This window comes from Dendrobium catenatum, unplaced genomic scaffold (assembly GCF_001605985.2).
Source record: "Dendrobium catenatum unplaced genomic scaffold, ASM160598v2 fragScaff_scaffold_1446, whole genome shotgun sequence".
Taxonomy (NCBI): domain Eukaryota; kingdom Viridiplantae; phylum Streptophyta; class Magnoliopsida; order Asparagales; family Orchidaceae; genus Dendrobium; species Dendrobium catenatum.
Genome location: NW_021319908.1, coordinates 287,254 through 313,976, shown reverse-complemented (window position 1 = coordinate 313,976; position 26,723 = coordinate 287,254). Strand labels below are relative to the sequence as shown.

The 26,723-nt window shown below is 36.3% G+C and overlaps 1 protein-coding gene across 1 annotated transcript; it reads right to left on the bottom strand.

Moving 5' to 3' along the window:
- Positions 1–1,802: 1,802 nt before the first annotated feature.
- LOC110092457 (protein ABC transporter 1, mitochondrial) lies at positions 1,803–26,723 on the bottom strand. The gene is made up of 8 exons (XM_020817013.2): positions 26,116–26,723; positions 14,428–14,653; positions 12,707–12,859; positions 10,527–10,685; positions 9,349–9,508; positions 4,334–4,443; positions 2,442–2,558; positions 1,803–2,366 (listed from the first exon to the last, which is right to left on the bottom strand). The coding sequence occupies exons 1-8, from the start codon at positions 26,640–26,642 to the stop codon at positions 1,971–1,973; spliced, it is 1,848 nt and encodes a 615-aa protein (XP_020672672.1). The 5' UTR covers positions 26,643–26,723; the 3' UTR covers positions 1,803–1,970.

Genomic DNA, 26,723 nt, shown 5'->3' with positions numbered 1-26,723 from the left:
TAGTCAATGGGCAACGAATGTCAAAGGGACCAAAGTCGGTAGGCAAAGAAGGTCGTAAGGCTCGTAGTCAGATAACGATGGATAAAAGGACCATAGTCGACAGGCGAAGATGGTCAACATACCATTTTAGGCGGGCAACATTGGTCGGAGGGACCGCAGAAGGGGGCGACGCTGGTCAGAGGGACTGTAATTGGTGAGCGTTGAAGGTCGGATTGACCGTGGTTAACGGGTGACGGTGGTTGGAGGGACCATAATTGACAGGACATAGTGGATGGAGGGATCATAGTCGACGGACCATGGTGGTCGGAGGGACAGTATTTGGGGGGCAATGGTGGTCGAAAGTGCCATAGTTGGGTGATGGTGGTTGGAGGGACCGTAGTTGGCGAGCGACGGAGGTTTGAATGTTCATAGTTGGGCGACGGTAGCCAAAGGGATTGTAGTCGGTGGGTGATGGTGGTTAGAGAGACCATAGTCGATGGGAGATGATAGTCGATGGGAGATGGAGGTCGTAAGGTTGGTAGTTAGGCGAGAGTGGACAGAGGGACTGTAGTCAGCTTACGATGGAGGTCAAAAGGGTTATGATCGGGCGATGGTGGCCGGTGGGAGACCCGACGATTGTGGCTGGACAGAGGTTCAACGGTGATGGTCATACAAAGATTCAGAAACATTGGTCAGACGAATAGGGTTCACCTCCAGTGGCGTCGAGGTTGAAGTATAGGATTCTTCAAGCCTTGTATCTTTTTTGATCTCTAGCTCAAGGTCCAAGCCTCCTCTTCACGTGGGAAGAGAGAATCTATTTATATTTTTTTTAGAGTAACCTGCTCCATAAATATGGAGAATATCAAGGGAAAATTTAGAGTATCCATCAAATGAACTATTGATTCCTTCAATCATAGAGTATTCATGCGATATTTAAGTGTCATAAGGATGTCAGAATTAATCAATCTTGAGCTCATTGAATTCGCCTCATTGAGCCGCTCGATTTGACAATAAGCATGTCACATTTGGAGATCATTTGATCATCCAAATTATGCTTTGAAACTTTCAAATGTGCTTCGATCTATTGATTTAGGCCCATTTGTGCTCGGATTAGACCGATTTCGGTATCATTAGGTTTGTTTCCTTGAGACGTTCAATTTGACTATAAGTTTTATGAAAATGAAGTTTATATGGTCCCAAATTTAATTTGAAAGTTTCTAATTTGAATATACCTTAAAATTCGTGCTCGATCAATACAATTCTTAGTGATGTATCAAATATATTATCATCTACATGATTATTGCAAAATTTTAATGATGCCTTATGATTCAAAGATAGAATCAAAGGGCGTAGGAGATGGCTCTCCCTCTTACAATTAAAATAAATACTCTTATATGTTTGTATAAAGCAGATTTTTTTTTCATTTACAAATTATTTATAATTATATAAAATATGAAATTTCGAACCCCTAAATTTAAGATTCATTTTCTTAACCACTTCATCCTTTAAATCCTAATTACACCACCTTTGTAACCTTACAATAGTGTATCCACCAGCAGGTAAGAACATGAGAGGCAAGCGGATTAGGATGAAATTAGAAACTTGCTTCATTTAAGGGGGAGATATGAGCCTAACAAAAAGAAATAATTTTGACTCATATATTTAACAAGCGAGCCAATCAATATTGAACTCACTCAAATTCCAATTGTTTCAAACATATCTTAAACATGGGCTAAACTCATTTTAAACCAACCAATAAACAAAGTCGCCATATTCTTAAACAAAAGAGTAAGAAAAATAAGTACCTACAGAAAAACACACCCTTATGGTAATCATAAATTATTATTTCTTTGATTATTTCAATTTTATACATATAATAGCTATATGTAAAAGAACTACATAAAATAAAGTGATAGATCATTCTAATAAACTGATCATTCTGAAAAAAAAAAAATAGATAAAAAATGAAACCTGGATTTCTGCAGGAATATCTATGAGGCAGCCGAAGTGGAAAAAACTGCTTGATCGTTCTCAATAAACTGATAGTTCTGATAAACTTCGAGCAGAAGCTCTCTGCAAGGGACAAGAGCGCCAAGCTTGATGCAGGCAAGGAAAGCACCAGAGAGTTTCCTATGAAGGCTGTAGGACTCTTCAGGTGGCGGTGTTAGCCTGTGCTTTAACATGGTGGGTCCGAGACTGGTGATACTCTGAGTCACATTTGTTGAACGAAAATCATAGCCGCCAAGTTTAGCAAATGGCAAACCAATAATGAGACCTGCCTGGACATGCGCATCAAGCATGACCTCCGACTCCTCGCCGGTCAGAAATCCAAGCCTCCTCGACATCTCAATCACTACAGTTCTATCACCATTTGCACAGCCCATTACCTAAATCAATGTAGTTGTATGATGACCGCAATCAAGAGCATATGCATATGAGAAATTTATAATTGGGACAATTACCATGCGAAGATAGTCATCCACAAAACTACGTGGGTACTCACGAGCTGCACCAAAGTCGATGAGATTGATCATTCGTTTCTCATTCTCATAAAGAAAATTGCTCCAGTTTGGATCAGTCTATCATCAATGCCAAAAGTATACTTAATATTAAGAGAGGAAGAAAATTAATAGCTTAAACGAACATTTATTCATATAAATATATTCCAGAAATTCAATACACTTACAACAATAACATCAAGCCTTTATCCCATTACGTGGGGTCGGCTACATCAATCCTTTTTCTCCATTGTCATGTTAAAAGTCAAATTCTTATTTAAACTTAATAAAGAAATGTCATTTCTAATATTTTCTAATCAAGTTTTTTTAAGTCTACTTCTATATTTCTTAACATAGGCAAAATTTAATACATCTACTCTCCTAACAGAGTCATCGGACGGCCACAAATTTATGTGACTAAACCATCTAAAGCGACTTTCTCTAATCTTATATGCCACAGGAAATTCAATACATCTACTGCAAATAAATCATCAAGAAATTCATCTAAAATCTACAAACCTGACAAGGTTTTCCTAATGATATAAAACAAGAAAAAAAAAAACTGTAACTATCTACGTCATGATAATTACACCCTAACAGTAATTTCTTTTTATTATTATTTTGAAGAAGATGGTCCTGATTCCTGAAGCAATAATTAAACCTGGCTCCATTATCACCAATGAGATAATGGATTTGATAAACATACATCAACTCCCCATAACCCAGTGCACCCTTTAAGGTTTTTTTACTAGCAAAGCATTCCTTATGCAGCAAAAATCATAAAAAGTGAACCATCTTTAAGTTTTATTAAAGAAATCTGAATGCAGCGTTGAAAACTAGTTCTACAATTTAATATTGTGGGCTCCGAAAATTTATGTCCCAACCTCTTCATATCTTTTTATCGACGTCGAGAGTTTTAACAAACTATATTCAAGGGTAAATTTTTAGAAGACATTGAATTTTAAATAAGAAATTGGCCAGAGATTTCACCCTCATTTCATGGTGACTTTATAATTTGAGGTCTTGTTTCCCATAGGCACAGACCTCTGATTAATTACCACTTCCGATAATGACCAAAAACTTTACATAAAGGCTAATTGTTAGATAAACAGTAACTATATAATTTATAGTAGCAATAATTTTAGAATTTAGATTTGGAATTTTTAGGGTTTGCAAATTTACCTTCAGACACTTAAAGTGACCGGTGGGGGAATGATGATGAGCCTAGTCAAAATCCCATGATTCCATTGTCCCAGGCCATCATGATCCCTAATCGATCTAACCTGATCGAAGGATCCTTTTTAGGAGTCATGGTTGTTTCACCTAAGGATTTTTTGTAAACTTAGGGTGAATGTTTGCCTAAAAAATATATTCGAGTCAACCTTAACAAACAGATGACTTTCTATCCTATTAAGTATATCATATAATTCCTTATTCAAAAGTTTGGAGCCATTGAGAAATATTTATTTAAATTAATCATACCTCAATCAGCTCACCAAATCCTCATCATTTGCACGTATCGATTAGAACCCGACCCGAACACGCCCAAAATTTTGATTTTCACCTATCAAAAACCTCACCCAATAGGGTGTCAATCTTTAGCTGATTCACTTGACCTAAACATGTCGGCACTGTCTATTTTGTAAATGGACGTTGTTTTGGCTATTTTGACTTTTAGTTGACGCATTTCAAATGGATTTCATGCGACATGACATGCCTTTGCTTTTCACTTCGTCGCACATGGTTTAATGGACCCGGAATAGTTATAGATGTCAACAGATATTATACTATAAGACGTGTAATTCAGCTAATATGATAGAAGAAATATGCAGGGAAATATATTAATTCACACCTACCTGCATGAATTGGAAAACAAATAACTCTTTCAAGGTCAGCTGAAGCAATTTTGTCCCAACATAGTTCCGAGTTTCCTGACTTAGAAGTGCAACTTTATCAATAGGAACTCCTGAGCATTTACAAGCACAAGATTGTCATAATGGTTGAAAAAGCATCCGGCATATGTAATACTACAGCACGACCATAACTGACATGATGAAGAAATGGCAAGTAACAACGCACAAAAATATGGCACCGGAGAAACAGAGAGAAATTTTACTGCCAGAAAGATGAATGTTGATTAAATAAAAAGAAAACAGTACAGAACAGTCAGGACCTACATGCAGCTCTATGGTCAATATTATGAATCACAACAGCCTTGTGAAATCAGACATTTCTCTTATGACTCCTCCCTACAGAGGCATTAATTGCAGAAGTGGAGCACTGCCACTGCAAGTAATCATATCTGCTGCCAATTAAGTGTCGTGGACAGCAGGCCCAAGTTTATGCAAACCTGTACTGTTTCTCTAGCAGTAAAAACAGCAGACTGAATCTTAAAACTAGTCAACAAATGAAAAAGTTTTCGAAATTCCTGCAATAAAATGCTATTCCAAGGTCATGACATCTTCAGCAAGGGAAGCAGGGGCTTCTCCTAAAGCCTCAAAGAATGAAACTCAAGAAAAAACACAAATAGTTGCTGGAAATTCTTAACTTTAAAATAAAAAACATCCACATATATGTGACAAAATAAAGTTTAAAAATAGCATCATCTCAACATGGACAAAAAGGAAAAGAGCAGAATATATGTTCCTTTGCTCAAATAATTTGGAAGCAATGCATTCTGAAAGTTTAAAAAAATAGTATTAAGATGTGGAAAACAAGACAGCACATTAAATGTCAAGTAGCTTCCCGCAATTTCATTAAATGCATGTCGTAACAAAAACTACGAGCAAATGAAAAAAAGGTTAGAAATCCACCTATAGTCAAATTCCAATCAATTTTAATCAAAATTACACAGAACAATACTACGAATTTGTATTTCATTCCAGGTTCATTGAGAGTGTGATATGCCTTCATATCAAAAACAATCAACAAACCAATACAAATTCAGCAAACAACAGATTTTTATTGTTAAACAAGGAAATATACAAAAGCAAGATACAAAGGTCCTATTTTGAGAGGACCGTCTCTCTCAAATCCTAGATGCCGCAAGGAACCCTCACAAAAAGAAAACTATAGCAAACACTCTCAATTTTAATTTCAAAGTATGAAATCCTTCCTAATTGATCCCTTCATTAATTACTATTCTCACATAATGAATTAATATTTTATTGGGTCCCATAATAAGAGCTGAAATCTATCTAGGTTTAGCCCCCCCAAGGCCGCCGATGCATCAATACTCCCCCCACCCCACCCCCCGCGCGAAAAGTACCACCTTGTCCTTAAGGTAGAATGAAGGGAAGTGTTGTTGAATAATCTTATAGGACTCTCACGTGGCCTCATGCTTCGGTAGGTCCTTTCACCTAATCAACACAACCATGCTTCCATGTACTCCCTATCACACTCCTTTGACCTCCAATGGTTCTAGAAATACCTCCCTGTCGTCCGTCAAGGTCATGGGAAGTGAAGAAGACGAAATGTGCTCTCCTATCACCCATCACAACTGGGACACATGAAACATCGGATGGATGGCTGACGACGGTGGTAATTATAGGCGATATGCCACGGCCCTGATGCGCTCCACTATCTCGTATGGACCAAAAATACCAAGGCGATAACTTATCATTTCGTCTCCTTGCCAAGTTTTTTAGTCTGTAGTGACAAAGCTTTAAATAAATCCAATACTCTGGTCTGATAACACTTTGAATGGTGTGGTCTGAGCTACGAAATGATAGGAATTGTTATACCAATACTCTACCCAAGCCAACCTTTTTGCCCACAACTTTGGAGTATCTGATAGAAAGCACCGCAGATAAGTCTCCACACTACGATTGACAACCTATGTTTGTCTATCCGTCTGACGATGATAAACAATGCTCCTTTTCAAAACGTTTCCTGCATTTTGAACAATTCCTTTTATAACTAGCTCAAAAAAAATTTGTCTTGATCTGATACAATCAATTATGGGATCCCATGTAGTCTCACTAACAGCTCATCAATAAAAATAGTCTACACAGAACCTCCAACTCCTATCCTCCTTAAACAACAATACAACACTAAAGAAATGGCTCATACTGGGCTTGATAATTTTAGCTTCAAGCATCTCCCGAATCAAGTTCTCAATCTCATCATTTTGGATCTGTCGGTAGCAATCATGGTTTAAAATTGCGCAATATGAGGCTCTCCTTGAGGCCCGCCTTTGCGCAATTCCAGTAAAAAACGCCTCAATGCTTACGCCTCGAGTTTTTTTTATGAGGCTTGCGCCTCAACTTGGTTGAGGCCCGTCTCGCCTCACTGGCATGAGGCTTACACCTCACGCTATATATATATATATATATATATATTTATGTTTACGCAATCTTTTGATTTTGAGGCTTACGCCTCAAAACGCCTTGAGGCTTACGCCTCGCCTCACGAATGAAAAACGCCTCAATACCTGAATACGCAATTTTAAACATTGGTAGCAATATGGCCGGACATTGATGGGGGATACTCATTCCCTTATAATAATAGAGTACTCATGTTCCCGTGGGGGTGGTAATCCCTGGGGAAGCTAGAATACATCCCTGAACTACTGAAGAAAGGTTGGACAATGTCTGGAATGTCCTCTCCATCCTAGGTCTCTCCTCCCTCCAGACTCTAAAGCTCCACCAAGAATCTCCCTCTTTTCCCTTGTAGGACACGAACCATGATTTTCAAAGAAATCATTACTTTTGATAAGATGGGTCCCCCTTAATTATCACCTTTCTTCCTTCCACTTGGATTTTCATGGCCAATGCTTTCCAGTTTACCTTGGTCTCTCCTAAAATTTGTAGCCAAATTCTCAAAATAAAATCAGAACTTCCCAATTCCAATGGGAGAAAATCCTCACTGATGTGAATCCCTTGCAATTCTACCATCATACCCTAACATACCCCTTTGCTCTTCTCCATCTTTTCAGTGCCTACCATCACCCAAAAATATCCTGTGTATACCAGTTTCATCCCCGGTTTGTCTACCACCTTGTTTGATATAAAGTTCTAGGTAGCGCCGTTGTCCACCCAAATCGCCACTGCCTCTCCTCATATTTTTCCCCTCACTTCAATAGTGTGATTCAGGGTGAATCCCACGACAGAGTTCAATGAAACTTCTGCTACCTCCAAGTTCACGGGCTCCTCTTCCTTTGCCTCTGCCTCCACCTCGTCCTCATCACACACAATGAGAAACTGCAAGGTACGATTTTTACACTATGTCCCAGTGTAAATTTATCGTCGCATCTGAAACATAGTCCCTAGCAGTTTAGTATCAATTAGCCTCTTGAAATTCCCTCCCTATCAGGCTCCCAAACTACCCTCCTTTGGAGTTTCCCTTTTAACTAGTACAGTGCGCCCTAGGTGTTACAAAAGTGTTTTCAGTGTTGTAAGAAACTCCTCTACTGACTCCTCGATCATCTGAGCCAACTCCATCATCTCTCCCAAGTCACGGGGCCTTACCACCTGCACTACTGCCCTCAACTCTGGTTTGAGGCCTTTCATGAAATTGCTTTCCAACAAGGTCTCCAATAACCTCCCACGTCCTAATAGAAGCTCAAAACTTTCTCGATACTCCATCACCGTGCCTACCCGTGTCAATGCAAAGAATTGTTCATAGTAATCATCATCTTGCTGGACTTGAAAGCGCTCCAACAAACATTCCTTAAACTCCTCCCACAAACAGATTGAGTACCTCGTCTCCCTCTATTGGTACCATGCAAGTGCCTTTCCTTCAAGATATAGAGTGGTGGCCATTAGTCTCTCATTTTGTGTCAACCCATTCACTGCAAAGTATCTCTCCACTCTATATATCCACCCATGTGCATCTTCCCCTTAAAATACAGGTATTTTTAGCTTCTTAATCTTCTAATATCCCCCGCCCTAATGTCCCCTTCCGACCCCATGCCTCCCATGAAGCGAGAAGTGGGGTCTCTCCACGGTTACCTCTCCTCCCTCCATTAATTTTCCCTCCTTCCTCCAAATTCAGCCCGCCTGTTTTCTTCTTCTAGTCCCCCCTCCTACCTACATATTCCCTACCCATCCCCTACTCGATAGAGGTTCCAGGTGGGGTATTCCTCTTCCCCTCCTAAATTCCCCCCGCCCCCCCAACCACCTCTTCATCTTTCCTTGGAAAATCATCTTCCGGATATCTCTTTGCTTTCCGGGGGGGGTGGGCAATTTAGTATGCAGCTCCAACGTCCGTTTCATCTCTCCTCCACATTCTCAAACCATCTTTCCAATGCTGAAATGCGTTCATTCACATCAACTAGTTGCCCTACTTTCCCCTCTGGCTTTTCTTCCAACGCCTCAACTCTTTTTCCAGCCATCAGTACTCAGATCAAGGTTTTCACAGCAAAAAACAACAACTTCAAAGCGAATCTGGCCTCCAAACAACAAAAATCAGCATACAAGAAGGAAAATCTCAGCATAAATCAGCATAAAAAAACTAAGATTTCGATCCAGGAAAGTGCTCTTATACCAATTTGATATGTCTTGATTCCATTACATGGGTTGACTACATGAATCTTTTTTCTCCATTGTGTCATGTTAAGAGTTAAATTTTCATTTAAATATAATAAAAAATATCATTTCTAATATTTTCTAACCAAGTCTTTTTAGGTCCACCTCTACCTTTCTTAGCATAGGCCAAATCTAATACATCTACTATCCTAACAGGGTAATCACAAGGCCGACGTTTTATGTGACCGAACTATTTAAGGCAACTCACACTAATCTTATGTGGAAATACTCCAACCTTTTCACATATATGCTCGTCTTTTTAAAGCAAACAAAATTAAAACTATATAAGATAAATCCAATCATAAGGATTGAAGGATAATGGCATCCAAGACTGAATATAATACCTGACACAAACTCTGTTGTCAAAACCTTTCTGCTTGACATTTCATCAATGACCATAGGAACAAAAAGGCCTTCCGAATCAGATAGTAGCGTCTGGAATCTCTTTTGGTTGGCAGCTTCAAGAACATAATCACATTCTCTAGATAGTTCTTCTCTTGCCACCTAAATATTGTTAATGATTATGGAAAGAGAAGTTAAGAAACATACCAAAAAACTAGTTTTCTTCTCTTCGTTTATATTAATACAATATTGCTCAAACAGTCAACTCTCCATTATCATGCTGCAAAGAACATATTATAAATGAACTAAGCAATCCATTCATAGAATTTAATCAAGGGTGCAAAAAGAAGCCTTTTTGTCCTGATTTTGTACCATTTGGCTTGTTTTATGCCTTCTGCAATTTAAATTTGATACCTCTAGTGGTAGATAAGATTAGAGAGAGTTGCCTTAGATGATTTGGTCACATAAAACGGCAACCTTCTAATGACCCGATTGGGAGGGTAGATGTTTTAGATTTAACATATGTTAAGAAAGGTAGAGGTAGACCGTAAAAAAAAAAAAAACTTGGTTAGAAAATATTAGAAATTACCTTTCTTTATTAGATATAAATGAGAATTTGATTTTTAATCGGACACATTGGAGAAAAAGGATTCATGTAGCCGACCACACGTAGTGGGATAAAGGCTTGATGTTGTTGATGTTGTTGTTGTTGTATAGAATGAAAGATTAGAACACAAAATAAAAAATAGATCTATATACTGAGTAAAAAATCTAAATTACACATTTCTTTTAATTTTCAATATATTTTACAATAAAAGTTAGCTATGAAGTAAAAAAATTACAAAAAAAATCTCAACTCTTTTCAGTAGAAATCATGCACATTCCAGAAATCTTCATCTTCTTTAACATTGTAACGCTTAAACAAATAAACATGAAAAAAAAAAAATGTGGACATTTGGGCTTTGTTACTCTTCTCCAAAAGCGTTGAAATTCATTAATTACAAGCAACAAAGGAAAGCATAAACAATAACAGAAAATAGACTAATGTTCTCAATTAATGCTCGGCATAAACATATGAAAAGAAAGTTTACTTTCTTTAAGATCATAGCTTAAAGAACTTATCATTAAATAATTATAAAACCTTACAAAAAGAAAGAATTTACTCTAATGAATTAATTACCTTCATAGCCCTATCAAGAAAAAGCCCTTTAGGAATGAGATTTGTGTATTCCAAAAGCCTTCTCATATTTTCAATGTCACTATCAATGCTACTTGCAACACCAGGGTACTGAATTTTCATTGCAACTTGAAGACCATTCTTCATCACTGCTCGATGGACCTGTCAAAACATAACAATCCTTTATCATCTTAAACAAAAAGAAGCACACAAGCTCAGGCTTTGTGCATTATTGACATAAGGGATGGTGGGGCAAAGATAATTGGAGGGACGGACATTATTTACAATACTAAAGGCAATGCAAATATTTTCATATCAACTTGATTCCAACATATCATTCATCAAAGAACATGGACCATTTATCTTTCTTTATTACAAATCAACGAAACAAGGAGGATAACAATATATACATTGCATAGATCACCCAACAAATAACAACCATACAGCATGTCTAAACAATAACCATATAGCAAGAGCTCTTTTCTGTTCAAGATCTAAGTTCGATTTCTTCCTTCCACACCAATAATCTGAATCAGATGACTTCAAGGCCAATGCAGGCAAAAGAGTAGCTAATAGAGGGGAGAAGAAATAATTTTTCCATTTTATCATGGTTTAGTTTCAAACTAAATCCAAAATATTATGAAAGGTATTAGGTGAAGAAATGAAATGAAATTTTATTACAACTTATGTAAATTTAAGTAAAATGCTTATACAATAAAATAGAAAATATTTATATAAATTATATCCAGGAGGTCCTCCAACATAAAAAATTATGCTAATTAGGGTTTGGTAATTTTTCTGAAATATATGTGACTTTTGATAGTTTAGAAGTTTCTATAAGTTCAGAAGGTTGTGAAATCTTCAAAATGTACCTAGAAACTTACAGAAGATAAAAAATGATAACCATAAGCCAGCATAAGCATTCACAATCTTCCTTCAAATATGTTGGTCATCCGAACCAAGGAAGAAAATCTAAATGTTGTTGAATAATTAATCAGAGGTTGGTAGGATATTTAGCATAATTTTCTATTTTGGTGCAATGTACATGATTGAATATAAATTTATTCATATTTGAATTTGACTCTTCCATTCCTATAAATAGAAAACATTTAGCATGTTATCAAGCTCAAAGAAAGAATATTATACTTTTCTCAGTTCTCTTTGCATAGCCAATTTGTTAAATTCCTGTGAATACCTCTCAGTATTTTGACATATCAGCCTCATTTTTTATTAGAATCTAGTGATTTAAAGACCAATTTTTTTGTGATTTGTTTCCCTATAACTTTCTAGCTGAGCTTGCTTATTCAACCTCCATTGAATCTAGATTCATATCATTACAAAACACCTATGTTGCACCGATACGGATACGGCGACACAGATACGACACGATACGGATATGGACACGTCAATTCTTAGAAATATAGGATACGAGTATGGCACGGATACGGTATTATAATTTATAAATTATACATAAAATTTAAGAAAGCAATCAAAGCATAATATTTGAAATGACAAAAAAATGAAAGCAACGTCATTTGTAGCCTTGTAGCTTATAAAATCAAAATAAAAGTTAGCAATAAATATTTAAATGTCTAGTAATAACAACAAAAGCATAAACAAATTGTCTAGCACATGAAATTTAAACTATTCAATAGAAGGATTGATAGAATTAGCTTCTTCAGTGAAATTAATACGACGCCTTTTTTGGGTTTTTTTCCGTTTTTCAACAGACACGTGTATCGGATATGCGTGTCCTTTTGAAATTAAACAATATTTTAATTGAATATGGTAAAGCCGTATCCGACACGTATCGGTGCCGAATCGTACGCATATCCATGTCTGACACATATCCGATACAACACGTCTTCATAAATAGTTGTATTGGTGCAACATAGCAAAACACTTCTCATTCCTCTATTGATCCATTAGTTTAAAGCATCTATTAGAAAAACCTTAAAAGCTTCACATAAAGCCATAACCTAAATATCAAACCAGTGCCAAAAGTCCTCCACACTCCAATTCATAATCAAATTAATTTCAATATGCAATCCAAATAAGATTAAAGTGTGGTAATCATTCAGAATCAAGTAAATATAAGGCACTAGAAAATTTAAAAAAAGCTCAAAGTAAAATATATACTAATTACTAAGGTTAAAAAAATCAAATGGATGAAAATCAATGACCTGCCCTATACTTGCTGCAGCAACTGGTTCATAATCAAAACTAAGCAATTTTGATGACCAAGCGGTACCCAATTCTGCATCCAAAACTTCATTAAGCTGACTCCTTGGCATTGCATCTGCACCTTGCCTAACAATATCCAAAGCCGCTAAGATCTGCAAAAGAGATGGAAGTCAAAAAACAGTAACTATGACAGCGCTACATGGCAAGTATTATGTAGATGGAACATCAATTGATATGGCATGCTTCTCCATTTGAACACGCTTAACTAAAAATTACATAGTGCATAAAGCTATCTAATAAGTAGAGTAGTAGACTCTTCTCTTCTTCCAGCAATAAATCATTCAATGGAGAACTTGTCAAATTGAATTAGTTTCTTTTATGTACTATTTTATTTCAAATAATTCAAATATTGAATACAATGAAGCTGGGTTTACATGAAACCTTCATAATCAAATACAAGTGAATAAACCAAGGTGCTGTGAACTATTTGTAAAGTACAGAAGATATAGAATTTCTTTTGAAGCAGAGCTCATACGTTAAAGCTTCACATTTGTAATATGATGACCATCAACTTGTCTGGCATCCAAGCACCTCGGACTCCAAAGTTCTTAGTAGAAGGAAATGCAGAAGACGAAATAATATAATGAAGCTGAATATAAATTGCAAAATAGATGAAGGTTTCATGATACTACAAGTAGAAGACATTTTTCAATGAAACATCTGATTCTGATAATTCCAACTCAATCTGGAAATCAAAAAGGGGCATGCCCATGCACAAGGTTCTTGCCTATTGCAATCTGCAGCATCGCTATTTTAATAAAAGTAATTTCCATGAATGGAACCATGACAAACAAATAAAATCGTATCAATATAATCATTACGCCTTTGGCCCGTCCATTTATTTTTTCATAAAAATTAACTTTACGCTACATTAAGGATTCCTACAGAAGCAAGATTACTCATCAGCATAAATTACTCTTTTTAAAGGCGCAATTATACCTTCGTGCTTTGAATTAGATTACTATCAATTAGACACAAATTGTTACTGGCTTTCATTGCATATAATACTTGTCTAGTTGAATGTTACATTCTTGTAAAATGGCTGAATAAACGAGTAAGTGTAGCTATCACCTAAATCGCTAAGCATGCTGAAATAAAGTGTAAATTACTTCTGGGTCCTTGAGGTTTAAGGCACGATTAATTTTGGTCCATGTTTTTGATTGTCCTGCATTCCGGCTCCTAGTGTTTTTTGGTATTTCACTAAGGTCCTCTCACTTAGCACAAATCTTCAAAGTGACACCAACAAAAAAAGTTTCTTAAAATTAGCTGTTTAGTTTGCTCGTGTGATTATGCACGCTTATCATTTGCTTTTCTAGTATTAATGTAATGTTAATAAAGTCTAGAACAAAGCGAATTGTATCAGAATGTAATTTATGCTAAGATAATTAAACAAACTACCATCTTTTATATATAAAAAAGGCGCACTAATAAAATGTAATGATCCATTACAAAAGGGAGTTTCCAAGAGAACAAAAAGGGAAAATCTATTCAACAATTATTCCCCCACTTGGCTTCCTATTGGTTGGCCTGAATAACATAATTGATGGCTACAATTAGAGGCACAAGATGATTTTAAATAAAATAGTGATAAATTAAAGATACAAGTTATTCTTTCTAAGTAAAATAACAAAGAATAATAGTCATGAAATAGCATCAATACCTGTGGCGGCACCATGCTCTCATCCTGGATGCTAAGCATCTGGCCCAATTTCAAGGCAGCTCCTCGCATTCTACATAAAGCAAGAGCTAAGCGCTCTGCATTTCGCTCGGACAACAAAGGGGAACGGACATATTGTTTTCCTTCTGATTTAGGCATGCCATAAAGAAGCCTATTTGCAGATTCTTGAATTGTACCCCATGCAAGTCCAGCTCCCAAACCAGCAAATCTTAATAAAATATAAAAATAGTCTATTTATTATATCATATAAGAATAACTTGACTGAAAAAATCAAATTGCAAAAAAAAAAATAATGATAAAAAGATTCCTTCCAGTATTCAATAGGATTTTGAAGGCAGGCACTAAAAGAGGGGCTATAAAATAAAAAGGCATATGAAAAATTGAATTTTATGCATGGACAATAAATAAAATACCACTTAAAATTAACCACCAAATAATGATGATGCAAAAAATGGTGTTCATGATTGCTAAAATTAATCAAAAGCACTAAGAAAAAGTGATGCAAGCATCATCAACAAAAGATCCATCATTGTCACTATCTAACACACCATCAGATCTACGGTAGAAATATAACCTAAAATAGATTTATTTACAATAAAGATATGAAAAATGCCACCTTATTTGGAAGATCCTCTCAGAAAAAACTTTTCTTATCTGAAAGTCCCCAAGTCTCCAACCCTCTCTCTCTCTCTCTCCATTTGCAGAACCCCCTCGTTTTGCTCTCTTATAAGAAAAACTATACCAAGCCTCTCTCCATCTCTTTCCATGCCCAATTTGGCATGAAAAAAAGCCTCTCACTTTCACTTCCCAGTCTGTTGTATTAGTGTCAAACGATTCCTGAGATCATGGTGAAGATTGAAACATCATTAATGTAAATACAACACACCACATCCCCCACCCACATTAAAATCGTATTCCTAAAAAAATAGATAAAATTATCAAAATGATCCCTTAAATTTTTTGTGAGGGTAATTACGTTATTTTTAATTAAAACATTTAATAAATATAAGTTTTTAGGAATTATAATTTTTGTAAAAAAGTTTATTAAACTTTTCTTTAATTTCAAGATTTCTAATCATTTCCACCAATAAACAATCCAAATAAAGCGTCAAAACTAGCAAAGCCATGAAGCGGTATAGCAATAACTGCGAGACGACTGTTGACTATAATTAAAATTAAATTTGAGCTATTAATTTAATTGCACGTTAAGTACAAGTAACTTATTAATTTTAATTTTAATCATAGTCAACAAGTTATAATAATAAATAATTTAATTATAAATTAGCTTAATTGTTAAATAATTTAATTACTAATTAAAATATTATTTATTAAATTACTTATTTAGGTGTTAATTTAATAAGTATTTTATATTTAATTATATTAATAATTATCTAATTAATTAGTTATTTTTTAATAACTAATTATTTGACTAATACTCATATTAATGATTTAATTAATTTAAAAGTATTATTTACTTAGTTTAATTATTAAATATATTGCTAATTATCTCATTAATCTAGGATTTGCTTTTTCATCTTTTTCATTTTGCTTTTTCCTCATCATTTCTTTATGTCTGCTTCTGCCTCGCGTGCTTCACGTGAAGTGAAGTTTGACGGGATGAAGTAGTGTGTTGAAAGAGTAGCTAAATAAGCTTCTTCTCCTCCTTCGAAGACATCGGATCGGAAGTCACGACGGGAGTTGCTGCAAAGGTAACCATCTTTATCCCTTTTGCACGCTTCATTGGACAAATCTCGTAAATCTGTAGAACCCCATGATTTAGTAAATCCAGAATTTACGGCAAAAGAGGTAAACGAAGGATTTATTACACTGTGAGATTTATGAGGTGCTCAAATCCCGTTTGGCTTCAAACTCTTGCGAGGGTTGTGGGAGTGATAGTCGACGAGTGCACGAGATGCTAAGGTCGAATTGCATTTGACGTGCGATGCGGGACGGTAGGTTGAAACTATTGTTCACGCACACTGGGTTGTAAGATGTTGGAGTCCTGTGTGGCTATGGTTTTGATGCTTCTAGAGGGTTTGAACAATTCACTTATGTGTATAATTAAAAGCTTATGTAATTTTTTTCCAACTATACCCTCGGTGTGTGTTGGGTAGATATAAATTTACCGTTAAAAGTTAATGGCAAGACCAAATAGATATCGTTTTAAAAGAGTTGAGGGACCAAATTAGTCCCTCAAAAGAATTGGGGACCATATTAGTCCCTCATAAATAGTTGAAGGGTCATTTTGATCCTTTTCTTTATAAAAATCCAAATTGCCATCCCCTAAATAGTAACCTTGCCCTCCATTTTTCCCTCTCCCCCAAATCAACTCTCTTCTTCATCATCCAAATTTTTTTGTTTTTCATACCCTTTACCTGTTCCCCTCCTTGGAAGTGGCTCAAAAGATGGCATCTCTTCTTCCCCTAAAATTTTCACCTCTTGATCCCATATTTGTCAACGGCGCAAAATGGCATGCGGCACATCTATGGTGCCAATTGCATGGCGCGACATAAATGTTCAAGTTGGCGTACATCATTTGCGCCACGTGTATGCAATGGCGCATGACACAATAACACACAGCGCAAGCAATTTGAATTTTAGGAATTTTTTAACATAATTATAAATAATTTTAATATTTATAAATTTTAATTTCAAAGATAATGTAATAATTAATTTTAATGGTATTTGATATGATTAAAATAATTTAGTTAGGTTTTATTAGACTTTATATAGATTCTGCTGCCCTATCCCTCACGAATGAAGGTTGTTGTATCTCGAATGCTTTGACGCTCATGAAGGAAGCGAGTTCATTTGATTCTGCCGCCCCTTCGTATGATTCCACTCCTTCATCCGTTTGATTCAGCCGCAGTTTAGGGTTTGTCCGTCTGATTCCGCCCTCCGTCTCCTTGGTCGCTAGTCACGACTCCCAACACCTCTTTGTCATCTCCTTCGATGAAGGCTCCAAATTGGAAGTCAGTAGGAGATTCGTTGTAAGGTAACAATCTCCAATATGCTTTTTATTTCTTCCGTCGTATCTTTTATCCCATCATAATCATTACTAAATCAACAATCTTTTTTCTTGCCAAATGTCAATAGTAATTCATAGGCATCTGAAGTGTAAATATCATCCAGAACTTGGCCTTATGTGACATTTCCAAAATGCATCTTCCACATGAAATCTCTCAGAACTCTTATCTGTCGTTGTGCCTCTTCCTGTAAAGTTAATTTAGTTTTTTTTCCATTAAATTCCTATCCAAGAAGGCTTTTGGGAAGTAGCAGTCAGGTGACTGTCGGCAAGCAAGTAGGAATTGAATGTTGCTTTCTATTTTTCCTGTTTGGGGAATAGTATTGCAATTAGTTTAGCAGAAATTTTGGATAAACTTGAAGCTCATTTTAAAGGTTTGGACTTTAGACCACAAACATATTCAACGAAGCCTTACCCAACTTGATTGATACTCTAAAATAAAATCCATATAATGATTTTTATAATTATTTTTTTTATTTTGCACCGTTTTCAAAATGGCGCACGTCCCTCCATGCGCTATGCGTTATGGTTCCACGAGAAACTTTGCGCCGTGGTATGTCGTTCGCCGTTTTCCGTTGACAAATATGCTCAATCCTCCCTCATTGTAACTATATTAGGGTTTTCCCCACTTCCTTGTCCAGTCAACAGTGCCCTTGTCTCCAATGATATCGTCTTGGCTGAAACTCTAGCATCATTTTCATCACCTCTATCTGATTCAAAAATTTGCCCTTAATTTGCTAAAATTAGTTCACCGAATTAAAATTTCTGATTTTCGACTTTTCCATCATGCCTCTCCTCCAACACATCAACCTTCTTAGCCGCAATAGGTTCCAAAAAATATGCTTTGATACTAATTTGATAGGAATACGATCTCCACAACCAAAAACAACAATAACGAAGAAAAAACACGCCAGAAATCAGCAAGAAAGAATGAGATTATGTGATAATTTTATTCATATCAGCACAACAGATCAAGATACAAGTTAATCTACTACTCGAAAGGTAGATCGACACTTCACAAACCCTAAGCACTGCTAAGAACAACTCCAAAGAAAACTACTCCAAAACACAAAATCCTCTCATGAAAATAAAATAATATAATTAATCTTAAATAAACCTTCCTAATTATCTCCCAATCTGAATTCAAATCAATCATCTTTCCCTAAATAAACCTTCCTAACTCCCTCTCAAATTTGACTTCAAATCAGTCCTCTTTCCCAAAATAAATCATTCTTAATTCCCTCCCAAATCATAATTCAAACCAACCATCTTTCCCTAGAAAACCTCCCTAATTCTCTCCTAATTTGGTTTTATATGGTAAGTAATTAAAAGTAGAATCATGATTTAAAATTGCACAAAAAGAGGCATGCCTCAGCATTATTTCGTTCTTTTAAGCCTCAAAGCCTACACAATGAGAGCAGGGAATGAGGCGTACGCCACAAGTTTGTTGAGGCACGCCTCGCCTCTGGTTTTAAAGGCGTCCGCCTCTTAAAATTAAAAATAAAAAAACAAAATAAAACCCTAACCTAATATTTATCTATTCGGCTCGACCCCCCCCCCTCATGTCTTTCGTCATTTTTGAATGAGGGTTTTTCTCCCTTCTTCAAGCGACATTTTCCCATCTTTGTTCCATTTGACTGGTGTCGGCTTCCTTCCACCGAGATTTCCTCTTCGCATCTTGCTTGGAGTTCTCTTCTACCGCATGTTGGCCTGGAGTCTCCTTCGACCAACCGACCGTTGAAAGCTCTTCTTCTTCGTGGTTAGAGTTTAGGGTTTATTGACAAAGGTGAAATAGTTTTACTTCCTCTTCTTCTTTGCACTCAAATGTGATTTTTTTTGTTATACCATCGCATTTATGGACATCTTCCTTTAATTTTCATTCATTTTTGGCGAAATTGTTTTCTTTTAAATTTTATACAATATTGCTTTGTTTTATATATACAATTTTCAATGTAATTTGATTGAATGGTTGTCATTGAAAGTGTAAGAAAATAAAAATGATAGGACTTTTTTATTTATGTAATATTTAGATCATTTTTGTTGAACTTATATTTATGTGGACATGTGGTTTATGCATGCATGATAAAAAGTATAAGATGCTCAATAGATATTTGTATAAATTAATGCCGAAATTTTTAGTAGGAGATATGTACTACAAGTTATGCACAAAAAATATTTTGATCTTCTATGATACAAAAGAAATTTTTATACAATTTTCAATCTCATTTGATTGAATGATTGTCATTGATAGTGTAAGAAAATGAAAATGATAGGACTTTTTTATTTATGTAATATTTAGATCTCTTTTTTTTAAACTTATGTTTATGTGGACATATGGTTTAGGCATGCATAATAAAAAGTATAAGATGCTCAATATATATGTGTATAAATTAGGTTGTTTTTTATAGTGGCTTGATATTTTGATCTTCTATTTTATATTCTTCTCATAAAGGATTATCAAAAGTAAGGATAAAGCTGCATCAGGTCATAGAAATGATTCAACATGGAAACATAGCACTCAGGTGGATATAGAAGGCAATGATAAAACATATGCATATCTAAAATGCAATTATTGTGACAAAGTTGTAAAGAATTGTGTGACTAGGATGAAGGATCACCTTTCAGGGTCTCACAAGAATGTTGCACCATACTCCAAAGTGTCTGATATTATAAGGGAGGAGATAAAGACTTACATGAATAAGTCTACCACAGCAAAACATCTTGCAAATAAGTAGTATAAGGACAGAGTTGATGTTGGCTCCTACTACGAGAGTGAGCGTAGCGTTAGGGATTCATCTTCTTCGATGAAGCTCATTTCATCTAGGGGTGCTAGAGGTCCCATGGATCATTATATGGTGCAAACATCAAAGGATAGGCCTCCTACTACACAGAAAATGGACCCAGAGAATACAAGGGAGGCACGAAAAAGAGTGTGTAAGGATATAAACAGATTTTTCTATGAAAATGCAATTCTATTTAATGTTGCAACATCACTTGCCTATTACAACATAATTCATTCAGTTGGAGCATTTGGGAGAAAGTTCAAACCACCAACCATGTATGATTTGAGAATATAGATTCTGAAGTAGGAGTTAGATAGCACTGATAAAAGCATTGAAGAAATTAAGAGGACTTGGGCCTAAACATGTGTAACAATTATATCAGATAGGCGATCTAATATAAAACATAGAATTTTGATCAACATCCTCATTAATAATCTTTATGGTACTGTATTTTTAAGGTCAGTTGAAGCATCTGACCAGGTCAAAGATGTTGAGTTCATATTTGGATTATTAAATAGCATTATTGATGATGTTGGAGAATAGTTAGTTGTACAAGTAGTTATAGCTAATACAAGTGCTTATAAGGCTGCAGGGAAAAACTTATGAAAAAGTTGAAACATCTGTACTGGACTCTATGTGCTACAGATTACATAGATCTGATTCTTGAAAAGTTTAGAGAGTTGCCTCAATATAAGAATGCATTTATTAAAACAAAGAAAATAACTAAGTTTATTTACAACCACTCTTGAGTTTTGACTTTTATGAGAAAACTTTCAAAGAAAGAAACTCTGAGGCCAGCAGCAACAAGATTTATCATAGCTTACTTGACATTGGAGAGTATGCTGGATGCAATACAACCAAGTAATTTTTTGTATCATTGCATGGATCGACTGATAAGCGATACAACTGAAATATCAAATGCTGACATACAATTGGTATCTTTTAAGAATAAAAAAGACCTTTTTGGATTACAACAAGCAAATGATACAATTGTCAAATGATTTCCAAGTAATTTCGTTTAATGTTCTAAACATTTATTTAAAAGTTGTTCTTTGAGCACTCATTAAACTCCATTATGTAAATTTTAGTTGAATGGTATATTCAGTTTGGTGATGGGACTCCAAAATTGCAGAATTTTACTATAAAAGTTTTGGGCTTAACATGTTCTTCATATGGCTATGAACGAAATTGGAGTACCTAAAACCAACTACATACAAAGAGGAGAAATCGTTTGTCGATATTGAGAATGAATTCACCGATGTATATTATTTACAATAGGAGACTCAGAGACAGGAACTTGAAGAAAAAATTATTAATGGATGATAAAAATCTTTTGTTGTGCGAGGATGTAACATCTGATAATGAGTGATTTATAGATGATGAAGTTGAAGTGATGCCGTCTAAATTATAAGATGAAGATTTAAATATTGATTTCTTTGATTGTCATAAAGCATCTACATCCACCACAACTCAAGAACAAATCAAAAAAGGTATATAAATAATATAATTTTCTAAACTTTTATTAAAGTATTGCACTATTATTCATTTTGATATTGTTGAAAAATATTTAGGGAAGAGAAAGATAACTAATATTGAGGAAGGAGCTGATTGGGAGATTTTGGACTCTATAGGAGAGGAGGAAGGGGAGAGAGCAGTTCATCATAATGATGATTCAAATGAAGACACCCTTAGTGATGACAGTGCTGTTGACTTATTTGTTCTTATATGATATGTCATTGCTATTTATTTTTTGAATTATATGTTAATGAAAAGAATACTGTGATTTGGGAAAGATAAAATTTTGAGTTGAACTATATTTCATGTTGTCTTATTATTGGGATATTTTGATTTAACTTCATATCTTGTGCTTTTTAATGTTTTATATTATTTACTCATTCGTATATAAAAATTTTATCATTTTATATTTACGAAATCTTTTGATTTTGAGGCTTACACCTCAAAACGCCTCGAGGCTTACGCCTCGCCTAACGAACGAAATACGACTCAATACCCAATTACACAATTTTAAACATTGAGTAGAATTAATCCTTTTTAGCACCCTTCTCTCCTTGCTTACCACCCATACTAGTGGAGCCAACAAGGCACTTTTCCCACCATCTAGATCGGCCCCCTTGATGGGTCAGGTTGATTGGCTAGACCGGCTCAACCGGCCTATCACATTGTTCTCAATGAGAGAAACAAGAAATATGTTGGTAAATATATTTAGGACAAAGAGGGAAATAAGATAGTTGGGAGGATACTAACAATTCTACCAATTTTGAAAATAGATAGTTGGGAGGATACTAACAATTCTACCAATTTTGGGATAAGACGAGATGAGAAGATAGTTGGGAGGAGACTAAAAAGTCTACCAATTTTGAGAAGAGATGGGATGAGAATGAGCAAAGAAAGGAGACAATTATGGCAAGAAAATTGAGAGTCCATTTGATGGGGACATCAGCTCGTGGAAGGTTTATTAGAGGCGTGGCCACCGATCTAAGACCACGATCGAGTCCTTATATTTCTGAGTTATTTATGTTATTTTCCTATTCATGTATTTTTTTTATTTTCGTGTGTCATGTATTTGTTTTTATTATTTTTTTCAGTTGTACACTTTTAGTGGGGAATGTCGTATGTAAGCCCGAAGGGCAAGATTGTTTTTTATTTTCTTGAGCCCTTGTACGTGGCTATTTATAGCCTCATGTTTTGAAGTTAATGAATGATTATGAAAATTTTTCTGTACTTGTGTTCTTGAAGCTTATGAGAGAGCTTGAGAGAGAGAGTTAGAGAGCTTGGTAGAGCCGATAGGCCACCCGTCGTACCCAACAGTCACCACTGGTGGCTCTTGATTCTCCTCCCCTTTCCCTCCCTTCCCCTTACCTCCACCGCCAACCAATCCCTTGCCTCACCTGAGCCCCTCATCCCCTCTCAATCCCATGGCCCAACCCACTACCCGAGTCCCAAGGCCGCCGTCACCAATCCCCTAGCCCCCCCCCCCCCCCCCCCCCCCCCCCCCTTCTCTTCATCCCCTCTCTCTATTACTCCCACTTGCCATATTTAGATTGACAATATTTGGGCCTGATTTGAAATTTCAATTCAAACAATTGGAGTTTTAAAATCTTTCCTAAATAGTCAATCTATTTTAGGAAAGTTTCTAAATCAACACTATTTTGAATTCAAATTCAAATAGAGTTAATAAAATACTTTCCTAAGTTCTAATTTAATTTAGGCAAGCTTGGACACTTGGCAATCAAACCCCAATCCCCATTATGATGCTGTCGGCCCCCTCTCTCCTAGCCCATTAATGCCCCCTTAATTAATTCCTAAATCCAAGTCCTCCTTTAAGCAATATTTCCAAATTCCTAATCCCCTTGACCGAATTTTTCAAAACCATAATTCCTAGTTTATTTCCTAAATCAACTAATTCAATTAGGAAATAAATTCCCCATCCCCATTGTACCGCCGGCCCCCTCTCTCTCCAAACCGCCACTCTCTCTCTCCAATCTTCTCTCTCCCTCATTATTACCCCACTTGATTTCAAGCCTTAATTCTCCCTCCAAAGTCTCAAACTCCTAAGTATAGAAATCTAAAATTTTCTCTCAGATTTTGGAGAAAAGTCTAAATTGTTTTCATATATTGAAAGGAGATTTGGGGGATTGTTGTCTCGCCACTTTGCAAGAGAAACTTCTTTCTCTTCATCAATACTCAAGACACTATCAAGCATTAAGGAAATCTTATCTCAATCACCCATGAATGGCGGATCTGAAAACTGAGTACGGTTTAACTTGGGACGAAGATGGCTTCACTAATATCCTCCGATCAACCTTCTACGATGTGAATCCAATGATTGATCATACCATCGAGGACTACTTGGAACGTATTCTGGATACCTTAGTGGAAGCAATCGACGAGCACTTCAAAGGCGTCGAGTGGAGGATCTCCACCACTCCTTCACGAGAAGTTCTCTGTTCCCCTTTTCATTTTATTTCTTTAGTCTAACTCTATCTTGTGCTTGATTGTAGTCACGAAGGACGACTCTCCCTGCTACTGCTAAGCTTAGTAAACATAGGGTTTTTGAGCGTGACTTTATGTTTATTAATTTTCATTGTTAGATTAGGGATTGTTTTGAAACAACTACTATGGCATTAAGTGATTTACTAATTGTTTTGAAAGCTTTTCCCACTCTCTGGATATGTAATTTGGCTTAATGTATGGCATGTGGCTCAATATGAATTAGGATGTTAAGCCTAATTAAATGTCCCAAGGCTAACCAAGAGGGGGGGTGAATTGGTAATTTAAAAAATTATACTTCTACTCTTAGATTTTTAGAAAACCTTTTTAATTATTAATGCAAGTTAAATTTAAAGTTTAAAAAATAAACTTTTCAACCAGAGTAAACAACTTGCAATGAAATTAAATGCGTAAGAAAAATAAGAAAGAACACACCAGATTTATAGTGGTTCAGTCAAACCTTGACCTACGTCCACTCCCCGGAGGCACCCTCCGAGTATTGCACTAATACCACAAAGTGACTCTCCTTTTGCCCCCACAGCAAGGCGGAGAAGCCTGTACAAAATCACTTTCACCTTCCCCGGTGCGGCGGAGTAGCCGAGTTCTTTGACACCAAAGATATCTTCTTCTCACCAAAACTTCCCTCAAGACGACCCTTGAATCCGATGGTACTGAAGTGCAAGTTGCACTGAAATATTAGTACACACAAGAGCAAAAACAAATCTTCCAAAAAATGTTAGGAGATAACAACACAAAAAATAATAATATTTGGAATCATCAAAATTATACAAGTTGCAAGAATGTAAAACATGCAAATAGCAACTTTCCTAACAATGTGTCCTCTTAAGTGTTGTATAAGACCTAGACCATTAGGGGGGTGGCCTGAATCTCATTAATCAACTCAACACTTGTTTTTTATTTCGACGTTTCAATTTCTGATCTTAATTTGAGCCAAAATGAGGGTTCAAAGCTATGTAATGAGGTTGGTCAGGTTATGGAGCCAATTGGCTTTTACTATGAGGCGTTTGGCAAATGTCTACTTGAAAGCAATTTTATCAAAACATCCCTTTGGGATTCCACTCTAAATTTTGTGCTTGAGTTCAGGAAAACATTCCTCAAAAATTAGCTTAGAAGTGTTTCTTGAGTGATCACTTTAAAGCTAACCGGACAAATCATTTCGATCTATCTTACCTGATTGGGTCTCCTCTCAATCTATTTATGCATCACATGTCCAGCCAAACTTAACAAGCACGATCACCGGAACTAATCATTTCCGAAAATAAAATTTTGTCAAGTATTCGATGTAGATTGTTTATCAATATGGAGGCAAATTTTAGAGCCCAAAAAGAACCATTTTCAAGCGTCCGCCGGCTGTTGGATTTTTGTAATCTTTTTAGAGACACCAACTTAAGCCTTTAGTTATACAATTACCCACTCTCACTCTCTTGTATTCCTTCTCTTGCTAGGTAAGAGATGCGGATACTCTATATTTTCCTTATTAATTATGTTTGAACCTTCCCCTCTACAGATTGAACACAAGCTAAAAAGCCGACCCACTAAAATCTGATCTCTCCCTCCTCGTCATGCTGGCGTGAATTTATGGCCTTGTCCTTCCTCTTTCTCCCCCTTAAAAGAATCTCAACTTGCCAAATCTGTGTCTTTTCCCCAGAATTATTTCTCACAGCCACATATCGTCCATGGCCAAGAGTAATCTGAATTAAACTAAAATGCTCCTTATATGACAATAAGATACTTGTTTTCCTGGTCTAAAATTAATTCCCAGACGTCAGGAGAAATAACAATCGCTTTTCCACCTTAAATTATCGGGGTTTCTAGGATGGCTTTACTCACCCAATTGCTCTGCTGAAAGGGGTTGAAGGCACTCTCCTCTCCCGAGGCCGTCTCGTCTTCATCGGAGCAACAATCTTATCCACCTTATCATCCCTCTCCTCCAAGTTCGATAAATTCACATCGATCTTCTCACTCAGAATGCGCGGCTCAACAGCAGACTTCCCATCATCCGAAACGGAAACGTTCTCTCCAACTTCCACTGTCGTAGACTCTGACACCGAAACCGTCGCAGAGACCGACAACGATACGTCACCGGAGCTGTCAGGCCTCACTACTGTAGCCTCTGGAGGTTCGGAGAAATAGACGACGGATTCCTCGGGACGCGGGGGAGTAAACTCGCGGACTTTCCCGCTGGTAAACCCGGCGAGATCCGTGGCTGAAAGGATGGCGTTTTTTATTGTGTGAGAAATTAGGGTTCCAATACCTCCAGTCCTCGCGGCCTCTAGGTAACTGGATCTCTTGGCGGCCTCCACCGCTACAAGGAGAACACCGTCCGCGAGGCGACGGAGGTCTCGGAGAGGCACCATTCTGCCGCGCAGCGCGCCGGAAGAGGATGCTAAGAGCGGTAGGAGACCCTGATGAGCATTAAAAATTCTCACTTTATTTTA